The 13,578-nt window shown below is 40.0% G+C and overlaps 1 protein-coding gene across 1 annotated transcript in view; it reads left to right on the top strand.

The window, feature by feature from the left end:
* Positions 1 to 13,578, top strand: part of MACROD2 (mono-ADP ribosylhydrolase 2) — a 2,305,531-nt gene that overhangs the window by 2,192,871 nt on the left and 99,082 nt on the right. Inside the window, exon 14 of the mRNA XM_070382044.1 lies at positions 12,058 to 12,135. Within this exon, the coding sequence (XP_070238145.1) occupies positions 12,058 to 12,135 (78 nt within the window). The remainder of the gene's footprint in view (positions 1 to 12,057; positions 12,136 to 13,578) is intronic.

Below are 13,578 nucleotides of genomic sequence, written 5' to 3'. Positions count from 1 at the left end.
AAATACTTTGCATGTTTTCATTCATTCCGTGCTCATCTATGAGATGAGTGCCGTTATCACCCCACTTTACAGACAAGGAAAGTAAAGCATGGAGCAATAAGGATGTGGTCAGAGGCCACTTGACTAGGATGCGCCACAGCTAACAAACCAGACAGTGACAAGTACAGAAGGGAAGATACACATGAACGTTAAAGGATCTTGGGGGCTAGGAGCATCTCTGGTGTGGGCTTATCTGTGCCATGTGGGTAGAGAATAGGACTTTTGAGCTGGAATCTGAAAGCTGCACAGATGTCCTAGAGTAGAAATAAGCTGTTGTGGCTGGGTGGAATAGCATCCCTGAACAGTTGGAAGTAGGACATCAAAAAACCTATTTTCTGTTCAACGAACAGATTCACTTGGCCTTAGTGATAGATCCATTCATCTACTTAGTAATGCGTTGCTAAGGTAGAGCCCTGACTGTCGAGAACTCTGAGTGCCAAGCTAAGAAATTTGGGTCAAATCAACAAAAAGCAAAAATGTTCAACTTTTGGATGCTGTTTGGGTATAAGTAAGTGTGATAGTTGTTGCAAATTTATCATTCTCTTTTTCCCTCTAATTCCTTCTCAGAAAATCCTCTCTGATTATACCTAATTAGGCTTTTCTTCTCCTTAGCCATCGCTATCAGCATATGTAGATGCATCACTATATGCCAAATTAGATTTTCAAGTTTCTGACAGACCGTGCTTTACAAGCTGCAATTTCCCATCTTCATAACTCCGGCCTTTAAATAAACATGTGTTTGATTATTTGTGTAAGTCAAGCTCATACTCAATTCTCTAAAACAGCACTGTCTGATAGAAATAAATGAGAGCCACATATATAACTTTAAATTTTCTAATAGTCACATTAAGGAAGAAAAAAAGGTGAAAACAATTTTAATAATCTATTTAACCAGTATATCCAAAATATAATCATTTCAATGTGTAGTTAATATTAAAATATTGATGAAATATGGTTTATTCTTTTCTCAGAAACTTATTGACATCGTTCTCTATTACAAAGAGAACTGATACTCTGCCACTCACCCTAGCCCCACTGCAGGAATAAAGTACGGATATGCTTTGTTTTAAATATGTATTTATCAATTATGAGGCTGCACCAGGTCTTAGCTGCAGCAGGCGGCATCTCCAACTTCCTTGAGGCATATGGGATCTTTAGTTGTGACATGTGACATCTAGTTATCTGACCAGGGGTCTTCAGTGGATCTCAAAGTCTTAGCCACTGGACCACCAGGGAAGTCTGCTGAAATGCTTTTTTCTTTTTTAATCTTCTGGGCTCACCACATGGCATGTGGGCTCTTAGTTCTCAACCAGGGATCAAGCTGCAGTGGGGGCATGGGGTCTTAACCGCTGGACCACCAGGGAAGACCCATGAAGTGCTTATTGGTACATGGTGTTTGGCAAACAGTTACTTAACTCCTTTCCTAGTCAGTGTGATGGTATTTGGAGATGGCTCTTTGAGAGGTAATTGGGGTTATATTAAGCCATGAGGATGGGTCCCTTCATAATGCAATTCTTGTTCAGTCACTAGGTCACATCCAACTCTTTGCAACCTCATGACTGCAGCATGCCAGGTTTGTCTGTCCTTCACTATCTCCCAGAATTTGCTCAAATTCATGTCCATCATGTTGGTGATGCTGTCTAACCATCTCATCCTCTACTTCCCCCTTCTCCTTTTGCCTTCCATCTTCCCCAGCATCAGGGTCTTTTCCAATAAGTCAGCTCTTTGTATCAGGTGGCCAAAGTATTATAGCTTCAGCATCAGCCCTTCCAATGAATGTTCAAGGTTCATTTCCTTTAGGATTGACTGGTTTGATTTCCTTGCAGTCCAAGGAACTCTCAAAAGTCTTTTCCAGAACCACAGTTCAAAAGCATCAATTCTTCAACGCTCAGCCTTCTTCATGGTCCAACTCCATATCCATACATGACTACTGGAAAAACCACAGCTTTGAGTATATGGACCTTTGTTGGCCAAGTGATGTGTCTGCTTTTTAATATGCAGTCTAGGTTTGATTAATGGCTCCTTTAGGAAAAGGAAGAAAGATCTCAATTTCTGTCTCTGAACACATACACTGAGGAAAGGACATGTGAGCACCCAGCAAGAAGGCTTCCTACTGCAAGGCAGGAGGAGGGCCCACCAGAAGCTGGAACAGCCAACAACTCAATCCTGGACTGTTCACTCCCAGAGCTATGAGAAAACAAATTTCTGTTGTTTAAGTTGTTCAGTCTATGGGATTTTTTTATGACAGTCCTAGCAGACTAATATAGCCAGTCATTGCATTAGGAAAAGTCCTTTGTAATGATTTCTAGACCTCTTAGTTAAACCTAGTCTAAAATAGTAGTAGATTTAAAAAATCTTCCTGGAAATAGAAAATGACATTTTACATTAATCCATAGTATATTTCCCAAGGTTGTCATAAAATAGCATCTCACAGTATTTGGTTTTAAAACATTTTTCTCAGCATATAAGGCAAATCATTGCCCTCATCATACAAATGCTTGTATATACCCCATTTCCTGTTATACCATATGTTGCCTGAATTTTTTTCCCCACCAGGGTCAGTTTTAAAAATGAAGTTTATTAAACTTGTTTTGTTCTGCAAGACCAGGCTGTTCCCCTCTTTAACTTTCTCTAAGTTTCTTGGTCCACTGTCTTTCCATCTGTGTACAAGGTTCATGAGGATGCTGGACATTGGAAACAGCTAGAAAGGTAAATGTTCTTTTTTTAAAAATGAATGTAAAAGGATAAAGTATAATTCTTAAAATAATATTTTAAAAGCACTTTTGAAATGTTTAAAGTGTATATATATATATATATATATATATATATATATATATACACACACAACAAAATTAGAAAATGAACTTGCAAGGTCCAGCATGAGATCAGACTCTTAACTTGATTGGTTGAAAAGTCAGAGAGTGAGGAAAACATTTCATTGAGCCTCAATAACTGAGTCATTTGAGAGGCAATAGCCCCTCCATCAGTTCTTCTTGAAACTCAGCTAACAGCCATCCACTCAGGGAGCATCCGAGACTTTTTCTTCTTTTCCTCTTTCTACTCCCCTGATGCTGCCGAGTAACTGTTGACACTTCTGTCTCCTGCCCCATCCATGGCTTCTGTTTCCTCCTTTCTCCTTGAATAAATCTCTGCCTTTAAGCCACTCTCTGCTTTGAAACTTTCTCTGTATATTTTACCAGAAACACTCCAAGTCAAAGGAGCTGGTGGATTCCTTTCATCATAACCAAATGTGAGTTCTCTCCTGGTAGGTGGAGGTCTCATGAGAGGCCACCTTAATTCAGAGTCTGTTGGCCAGTCTAAGGTGACTGCTCAGGATCCATCTTTCACCTGTGGTCTGGTGCTCAGGATTATATGATACAAAACACCTCTTTCCCCAACTTCCCCTCTTTAGGTGGCAGGCACTGACTTAATGTTCCCTAACAAAAGGCAGCGTGGCATAAGAGAGCTATAAGTCAGGAGAATAGAGGCAGCATTCCCATTTTTGCTATTAAGTAGTGAAAGACAAGTTATTGACTATCTTGGCTGTCTTAGCTTGAGTTCTGCAGAAGCAAATTCTGAGACAGGGATGTGGGTACAAATGGTTTATTTGGGAGGTGGTCCCAGGAAGCCACAGGTGAGGCTTGGGGAAGTGAGGAGGACATCCAATAAGGGGTACTGTAATGAGCAGGTTACTTCCGAGGGGAACTGGGGCGCCATTCCTCAGAGATATGTATAGAGAATATTCAGAATTGTTTGCCTGAGAGGCAGGGAAAGTGAAATCTTACCTCCTGGATCCTTTGGGAGTCAGGAAGCTGGACATTGGCTCCTGGGTACTTCTGGCCCTTCTGGGTCAAGGGTGCTTTTCATCAGAGTCTTGGGAAGCAGCTCATCTATTGGAACCATTTGTTGCAATCTCAGGGAGAGTCCAATGGGTATGGGGGACAGGGGAGGCTGGCTACTGTAAGGCTTAGCTGACCTCTCTTGTTCTGTATTCCAACTGCTCTAGCTCTCAAGAGATCAATTCTCTGTAGATCTTAGAGATGGGCTAGGGCTGAGAAAAAGTAAGAGAAGAGTGGAATGAATCCAGCTTCGAGACTCCCAATACAACAAACACATAGGATTATTTAGAATGGCTGAAGCTGTGATTCAATTTGAATATCTCATCACACCAGTCCGAATGGCTGCGATCCAAAAGTCTACAAATAATAAATGCTGGAGAGGGTGTGGAGAAAAGGGAACCCTCTTACACTGTTGATGGGAATGCAAACGAGTACAGCCACTATGGAGAACAGTGTGGGGATTCCTTAAAAAAACTGGAAATAGAACTGCCTTATGATCCAGCAATCCCACTGCTGGGCATACACACTGAGGAAACCAGAAGGGAAAGAGACACGTGTACCCCAATGTTCATCGCAGCACTGTTTATAATAGCCAGGACATGGAAGCAACCTAGATGCCCATCAGCAGATGAATGGATAAGAAAGCTATTGTACATATACACAATGGAGTATTACTCAGCCATTAAAAAGAATACATTTGAATCAGTTCTAATGAGGTGGATGAAACTGGAGCCTATTATACAGAGTGAAGTAAGCCAGAAGGAAAAACACCAATACAGTATACTAACGCATATATATGGAATTTAGAAAGATGGTAACAATAACCCGGTGTACAAGACAGCAAAAGAGACACTGATGTATAGAACAGTCTTATGGACTCTGTGGGAGAGGGAGAGGGTGGGAAGATTTGGGAGAATGGGATTGAAACATATAAAATATCATGTATGAAACGAGTTGCCAGTCCAGGTTCAATGCATGATACTGGATGCTTGGGGCTGGTGCACTGGGACGACCCAGAGGGATGGTATGGGGAGGGAGGAGGGAAGAGGGTTCAGGATGGGGAACACATGTATACCTGTGGCGGATTCATTTTGATATTTGGCAAAACTAATACAATTATGTAAAGTTTAAAAATAAAATTAAATTAAAAAAAAAAAAGAGAGGCAATATTAAAGTAGCTTATGGCAGATCCAAGTAATGAATCCTTCTGCAGCCATCCAAATTACAAGGTGTATTCAATAACATGGGAAAGTTAAAGGGAAACAAAAACAGAAAAAAGGAAGCACACCCATTTTCACTGGAGTGAGTCTGTGGATCTTTCTGGATGTGAGGAACAAAGAGATGCTCAGGAGAAGTCCTCCAGCTCTTCGAAGCTCACATAAAATGAGTCACTCTCACAAGGGCTCCAAGTGCGTATCTTAGTCTACAGACATGTCCCGTTCCATCGTTTGGAAAGGAGACTAAAGTTGTGCTCTGACAGGGCAGGTTATGACTGGGCCCTTGGAGACTGTAGGAACGCCTGGATCTCAGCAGGTGAGGTCTTGGCATCTCAGCCCCTCTCTCCAGGTTCCTGCCTGAAAACAGCCAGAGCCCAGAAGCTGAAGCAGCTATGAATCTGGACATCGAGTCTGTCTGTTGCCTCAGCTTCTCTGTGGAATAAAACAATCAACGAGTGTCCAACCACTAGGCTGTGACCCCGCTCAGAGTGAAGATCCGAATACCCCTCCACCTCTCTTCTCAGGCGACGGTCCTCTCAGCAGTACTGTCTCAAAGACCTAGGATTATCAGATCAAATTAAACCAAAGTGTAAACAAAATTCTTCTCTTTTCCCTGATTTATAGATGGGCTACTTTTTAAAATGTTTATCTGGCTGTGCCAGGTCTTAGCTGTGGCCCTTGGAATCTTGATCCACATTATGGTGTCTTTGCTTGTGGCATGGGAACTGGTAGTTGCAGCCTTCGGGATCTAGTTCCCAGATCAGGGGTCAAACCCCCCATTGGCAGCTTGGATTTTTAGCCACTGGACCACCAGGGAAGTCCCTCAGTGAACATTTTAATAGAATTGCAAGTCAGTCTGTGTTTGGAGCCATAGCTGCTTTTCATGCTTGTGCCCTGGTCAAAGTTTTCTTTCTTTCTTTTTTAATAAAGAGAGCCTGCAGTGCAAGGCTTAGCTAGGGAGAGGGAGGCAAGAACAGAAAGGCATCGGAGGATGGAGGTCAAGGATAGCAGGTCACAGACAACCAAACAAGAGCAGATTTGCCTTTGTTTACATTGCCAAAGGGGAAAAATTAACTTGATGGAAAGGGTAATTAAGCATTTCTTTTCCCATCATGGTCCAACCCGGTTTCATATCCAGCTGTTCTGTTTCACGTTGTGATGCTCCTTTGTGGAGTCGCAGAATGAAAGACAGCCAGCGTGTCATTGATGTCACACAGCACCACTTCCCCCACTGTTAACCTTTACTTTATCAATAGGGGAAATCTACGTAAAACCTCAAGTAGGCAGATAGCAAGTGAAGAGTAGAAAGGTTTACCGAGTTGTCTGGAAGGAAGAGATAATTTGAACAATTCAGCAGATTAGCATTGTAAAATGTTTAAGATGGATTATCTGCCTGCTGCTACTGCTGCTAAGTCACTTCAGTCATGTCCGACTCTGTGTGACCCCATAAACAGCAGCCCAACAGGCTCCCCCGTCCCTGGGATTCTCCAGGCAAGAACACTGGAGTGGGTTGCCCTTGCTTTCTCCAACGCATGAAAGTGAAAAGTGAAAGTGAAGTCACTCAGTCATGTCCGACTCCTAGCGACCCCATGGACCACAGCCCACAAGGCTTCTCCGTCCATGGGATTTTCCAGGCAAGAGTACTGGAGTAGGGTGCCATTGCCTTCTCTGGGATTATCTGCCTAGACACCCTCAGGTCCTAAGATGCTGAAACTGAGATTATATAAAGTGAATGGAGTTTCTAGTTGTACATCTGGAATCACACCCCGAGACTAGTGCCCATCCATTCATGATCAGTTCTCTTATTTGCTTATATTTGCAAAAACAAGTTGTGGAAGAATTATCACCTCCAGTCTTGGAACAAGCTGGTTTACCCAGGTGTACTGTTTGGAATATGGAATATGTTTTCTAAGAGAAACAAAGTTAGGGACTTCCCTGGTGTCCAGTGGTTTGAAACGCCACACTTCCACTGCAGGAGACATGGGTTCCATCCCTGGTGAGGAACTAAGATCCCACAGGCCACAGGGTGCTGCCCCAAAAAAAGAAACGAAGTTAATAGACAGGATGGTATTTCTCTCCTCTGTGTCTCAAAGACTCTTAGTACCTAGATTCCGCAACTCTGGGAACGATTCTCCGCCTTTTAATGGGGGTTAATGAGAACATAATGGAGACAAATGGCTAACCATAGCTCAGCTGCCACCGCTCAGAGCAACAGCTTGTCCTGTGCACCCGCTTCCTTTTCAGGCAAATACAGTCCAGCCTGTGTATCCAGCATTGCAGATACCACACACAGTTCAGAGCCTTGCCATTTGAATCCTCTGGAAGCATATTACAGGATATATGTTTCCTGTAGGTATGGAGGTTTCATCACTGCAAAGCTTCAAGGAGACCCTAATCGGCTGTAGAGACTCTAGTTTATTGTGAATGATCACACTGTTCATCTGGAAGAAAAACTACTTTATTCCAATTGCTTCACACATTAAACCAGCTATTCAAAGGAACAGGCCAGGATAAATGTTTTCCTTGGTTTAATCAGTTTACAAGAATCAAAGAAAATCCTGATGACTGTGTTTCTGTGTGACTTTCATGTCAAGCCAAGGTACTCACGTAAGGATGCTTACATCTTACAGAGCAAGAATATTTTATGTGTAGGTGTTCACGCATGGTATTTATTTTGTTCGGACCCAGTAGAACTTTTGCACCCAAATGATCTCTTGCCTCTCCTCTCAATAGTAAGCAGGGACTGCCTCTCTTACTAGATGGATTTACTTCACCTCCTGTCTTGGAAATGTTCTCAAAGACAGTTAATCATCCATTCACAAAGTGTTTTTTGACAGCTGGATTATCCTCCTCATTTATTAACTATATCTCCATATTGTTTTGAGCTATTTGCTCAAATCAGATCTTCCTTAAGAATTCAAGAATTGCCATCACTGGTGAATTTATCGATGGACATCAAATTCTGTAGCTCCTCAATTATAGGACTAAAAATCTTTCTAAAATGGCAGTGCCACTGGCACTATACATTTCTATAGTTATTTTAACCTTGTTGGGGTCACATATCCCCATAAGAATATCACAGAAGCTCTCTCCTCCCAGAAACAATGAACATTTGAATATAAGCACACATTTGCATATCATTTCAAAAAGGTTTGTGGACCCCTAGAGCATATTTAGTGATGGTGTAGGGTTAACAGCTTTTGTTCTAAGGGACATTTTCAAAAGAAAGAATATTTATTTTGATTTATAGTCTAGATATGTTGATTAAAAATTCAATAGTATCATCATTTATCATCACAGCTTAAATCTATACATGTACTAGCCTGTGTAGGCATGTGTAATTGACTGCATTACAAATGACCTACTGTTTAGAATTTTTGTCTTTAGAACTTTGGCTTGGCTATTCAATTTAATATTTGCATTTGAAAAAATTGTCTAATAGGACATTGACCTTAAGAGTTTTGAAAGTCATGATCTACATATAAAATTTAATTCAAATTCTTTATTAAAATAACATTGAATCTCAGAATTAGGTGGTAGCTCTTCTACATTTTTTAAACACTATCAAATGATAATTTTTAGAATTAAATAAAATGTGAATCCAAGGTGATTCAAGCACTTAGTATAATAAATAACAAAACAACAACAAAAAAGAATTTAGTATATACAACTACAGTTTTCATGGTAGTTTATGGAACTTACAAAGGAAAAATAACCTCTTTTAATGACTATATACTGGATTTATTTTCCCTTTTTGATTATGAATAATGACTTTATATGTACATAGAATGTAGCTTTCATCACCTCCAAAGCAGAAAAGCTCCACTGTCATTCCAAACCTCTGACTATGTGTAGTGTAATAGGAGCCATGGTTTAAAACATTCAGGATCAAATATAGTCTTGAGGAATTCATGAGACTGGAAATTCAGATAGCTCTTTGAATAGAAAAACTGTGGTGGGAACAATCTTCTGTAGCCACCTGCTGTATGAGCTTATACTTTCTATCTTCCTTTATTACTGTAAATAAAATGATGCACATACGTGAAAGCATTTCTGGAAAAAAAGACTCACCTACAAGACAAGATGAACTTGTGGCTTTGGTGACGGGTCAGGTGATGTGAAATCTTTGTCATCACATAAAAACATGTATTTCACACAGAATATGTTCAAACATTGTATTTCTAGGATGCATAGTTCTTTATATATTTTATTTCCAAAATCAGGGCATATCTTTAAAACTTAGAGTGTGTTATAGTTCATTTGGTCTCATTTTTTAAATTCTACACAAAATAATAGAGCAAATAACAACTGATGATGTCTTGGATTCAATGAAATACACGGTATACATTAGAGCACATAAGATCAGAAAGTGCCTTAGCAATGCTGTAGCAACTCCTCAAGGAAATTGAAATTTAAGGGTCATTTAATTTGCCAAAGACGCAGATTTTGGTGACAAAATCGGCATAGTCTAGTAATTAATTTTTTAAATACTTTCACCCATTTTATGTGACTCATAGCACCGTTAACTTAGAAACTCACTGTAAATCACTTTTAAAAAGACCATTTCTTAGGTCATATTTGGTACATGAAACATAATGTTTATGTAAATTATAAAGTTTAGTGAATTATTCTTAAGTATAACTGAATAAATTTTAACCACATACAGAATCTTGGATAATTTTGAAAGAAATGAGTGTTGTAACAGAGTACATATCAAATGATACCATTTTCTATAAGCTAGTAAAACTAACACACTTTCAAAATTAAATTTAGCCTGGTCCATATAGTACCTTTTTAAAACTGTTCATTTTCAGTGTTCATGTGGAAAAAGTATTCAAATCATATTTTTTAATTCACGTGTTAGGTTCAAAATTAAAAAGGCATATTTTAATGGGAGCTGGTTTAAAACAGTTTGACTTGACTGAGATAACAGTTTGGGAAATGTGTCTGTGCTAAAGTTTTGCTTCCAAATTTGGACTTTGAAATTTATTGTCAGTCTGAGAAAGAAATAAGAAGCTGTGCAGATAATTAAACATTTGCCTCGGGGGAATTATTTGCATTTAATTAAAACCATACACTTTGGGTGTATACTTGCTTCACTGGTTATTAAATCTGAATCATGTTAACTACCCAGGTTTCTCACTTGTCCATCAAATGTTGCTAGTGGCAAGTTGGAGAAAAAAACTTTCTCATCATATTCCAAATCATATTGTTTGTTTGAAGCTGTCTCCTCGTTTGGGGGTAGGGGGGACAAAAAAGTGGGTAAGAGAAACAAGATTGATTTATTTTAGATTCCAACTGATTCAGCTGTGTTAGGGGTTAAAACCCAACTGAGGAGCATGAACTCAGGAGAGAAACCATTTGTCAGTAACAGACGTGCTGGCCTGCCATCCCCTGCTCTCTTCACGGCCACACACATACAAGATTAGCTCATGGCTTTTTGGTATCTTTGGATCGCATTTAACCTCCAAAATCACTGCAGATGGTGACTGCAGCCAAGAATTAAAAAGACACATATTCCTTGGAAGAAAAGTTATGACCAACCTAGACAGCATATTCAAAAGCAGAGACATTACTTTGCCAACAAAGGTCGGTCTAGTCAAGGCTATGGTTTTTCCAGTGGTCATGTATGGATGTGAGAGTTGGACTATAAAGAAAACTGAGCACCGAAGAATTGATGCTTTTCAACTGTGGTGTTGGACAAGATTCTTGAGAGTCCCTTGGACTACAAGGAGATCCAACCAGTCCATTCTAAAGGAAATCAGTCCTGAATGTTCACTGAAAGGACTGATGCTGAAGGTGAAACGCCAATACTTTGGCCACCTGATACGAAGAGCTGACTCATTTGAAAAGACCCGGATGCTGGGAAAGATTAAAGGCAGGAGGAGAAGGGGACGACAGAGGATGAGATGGCTGGATGGCATCACCAACTCAATGGAAATGAGTTTGAGTAAACTCTGGGAGTTGGTGATGGACAGGGAGGCCTGGAGTGCTGCAGCCCATGAGGTCACAAAGAATCAGACACGACTGAGCAATTGAATTGAACTGAACTGAACTGAACCACGAGAAAAACATACACTAGACTGTAACCTCTTTGAGGGCAGAGATTTGTTGTTTTGTTCACTGTTGACTCCCCAGTATCAAGAACCATGTCTGACGTAGAGTTGGCGCTTAATGAATATTTGTGGAATGAATGAAAGATTTATTTTCTGTCATTCTACTAATCTACTCACATGCTCTTACCGGTGATTTTTGAAGAGCCTCCAGAGAAGTCTCAAATATCCAACAGGGGACCGTTTCTAGCTTTGCAAGTGTCCGCAAGTCACTGGAATCCTTATAACCACATTATTTCCTGTAAAGCACATCATATGATTTTAGAAAAAAAAGTGAACCTATACTGATCCCACGTTTAAATATGCTACACAAGGAACAGGGTGACGTTGCACAGAACAGAAGGTCTGTGCTCCCCCTTTGCCATTGTTCTACTGGTATAGTTCCTGAGGAAGGTGATTTTGATTACCACTGGATTTCAAAGCTCTACATCTGGCCTTTTCAAGGACTCAAGGCTCCCATCTATGCACAACAACAATAATGGAAGCATTAAGGACATTAAAATTATATTCCTTTAATCTTCTCTATTTTGCTTCCTTTCATATCATTCTGTACAATTCTCCTAAGACTTTCACTGATGCATAAAGCCTGCTTATATTTTCTTCTTTGTTGTAAAAAAAGATGTTCCAGCTGAATCCTTACAATTTTTACTTTGTAAACTTTGTGAAGACATCATATGTAGTACTTTAAGAAAAGCTTATTTATTGATGAAGATATTTAAGCATTTTAATGATATTTTTTAAATAATAAATTTTTTTCCCCAAACACATATCTGTTCTTTGAGTTCTGGAGGCTGCTGTATTTCCTGGTTAAAAACACTGACTAAAGATTTTATTTGTTTGTTATGTCAGATTCTGCAGAGGATGACAATATAACAAAAGACAATGAAGCAACAGATCATCCTGTGTGTGACCAAGAGCATCCCAGTGGTAAGTTGTGGGACTTGTTTGTTTTCTGCTAAGGAATATTACATTTTATAAAATCCATATTTTAGTTTCTCTGGAATCTTGAACAACTCTGAGATTTAGGGATGCCTACCCTCCACACAGTCAAAAATTGGTGAACAACTTTATAGTCAGCCGTCTGTATCTGTAGTTCCATATCCAATGATTCAACCAACCACAGATTGTGTTGTACTATAGTACATATCAGAGAAGGCAATGGCACCCCACTCCAGTACTCTTGCCTGGAAAATCCCATGGGTGGAGGAGCCTGGTAGGCTGCAGTCCATGGGGTCGCTAAGAGTCAGACACGACTGAGTGACTTCACTTTCACTTTTCACTTCATGCATTGAAGACGGAAATGGCAACCCACTGCAGTATTCTTGCCTGGAGAATCCCAGGGACGGGGGAGCCTGGTGGGCTGCAGTCCATGGGGTTGCAAACAGTCAGACACGACTGAGCGGCTTCACTTTCTCTTTTCATTTTTCTGCCTTGGAGAAGGAAATGGCAACCCACTCCAGTGTTCTTGCCTGGATAATCCCAGGGATGGGGGAGCCTGGTGGGCTGACATCTATGGGGTCGCACAGAGTCAGACACGACTGAAGTGACTTAGCACAGCATCATAGCATAGTACATATTTGTTGAAAAAAAAGTTACCTATATGTGGACTGCACAGTTCAAACTTGTGTTGCTCAAGTGTCAACTTATTTTATTAGTGCTAGATATCAGGTGATTGGTCAGTCAGTCAGTCAGGTCAGTTGCTTAGTCATGTTCAACTCTTTGCAACCCCATGGACTGCAGCACCCAGGCTTCCCTGCCCATCAACAACTTCCAGAGCTTCTTCAAACTCATGTCCATCAAGTCAGTGATGCTATCCAACCATCTCATCCTCTGTCGTCCCCTTCTCCTCCTGATTGGTAGCTGCCACATTTAGAAGGGGTGTTTGCTCTCCACAGTCCTTGCTACTCACTAATTTTGTACCAGGCTGGCTTCATTTATTTTTGTTACCTGATTGAGGTCTATAGGCATTGGATTTGCAACTGCTGAAAAGAAAATATGATACCAGTGAGAATACATGTGAAACATGGAGACAGTAGATCCAAGAAATTAAATTTGCATCTCCTTGGAATACCAAGAAAAGATAATAGAACAAACAGAAATGAAGCCATCTTTAAAAAAAAAAAAAAAGTTTTCCTAATGCAAACCAGTTCCTCCACCCAAAGCACAAGAGTACAAGTTATATTTATAGACAAAGGTAATGAAAACTCATATGAGAACAGAAACCTACAAATCCTCATGGACTTTCTGAAGATCAATAACAAAGGAAGGCTTTTAAAGCATATTGGAAATTCAAAATCTGTTTATAACTAAAATCACCAAAATCAAATTAGCCTTAGACTTCTTCCACAACTCTAAATTTTCAAAAAAAAA

The sequence above is a fragment of the Bos mutus genome, chromosome 13 (genome assembly GCF_027580195.1).
Source record: "Bos mutus isolate GX-2022 chromosome 13, NWIPB_WYAK_1.1, whole genome shotgun sequence".
Classification (NCBI taxonomy): domain Eukaryota; kingdom Metazoa; phylum Chordata; class Mammalia; order Artiodactyla; family Bovidae; genus Bos; species Bos mutus.
The sequence above is the reverse complement of the archived record's forward strand: the minus strand, read 5'-3'. Positions and strand labels throughout refer to the sequence as shown.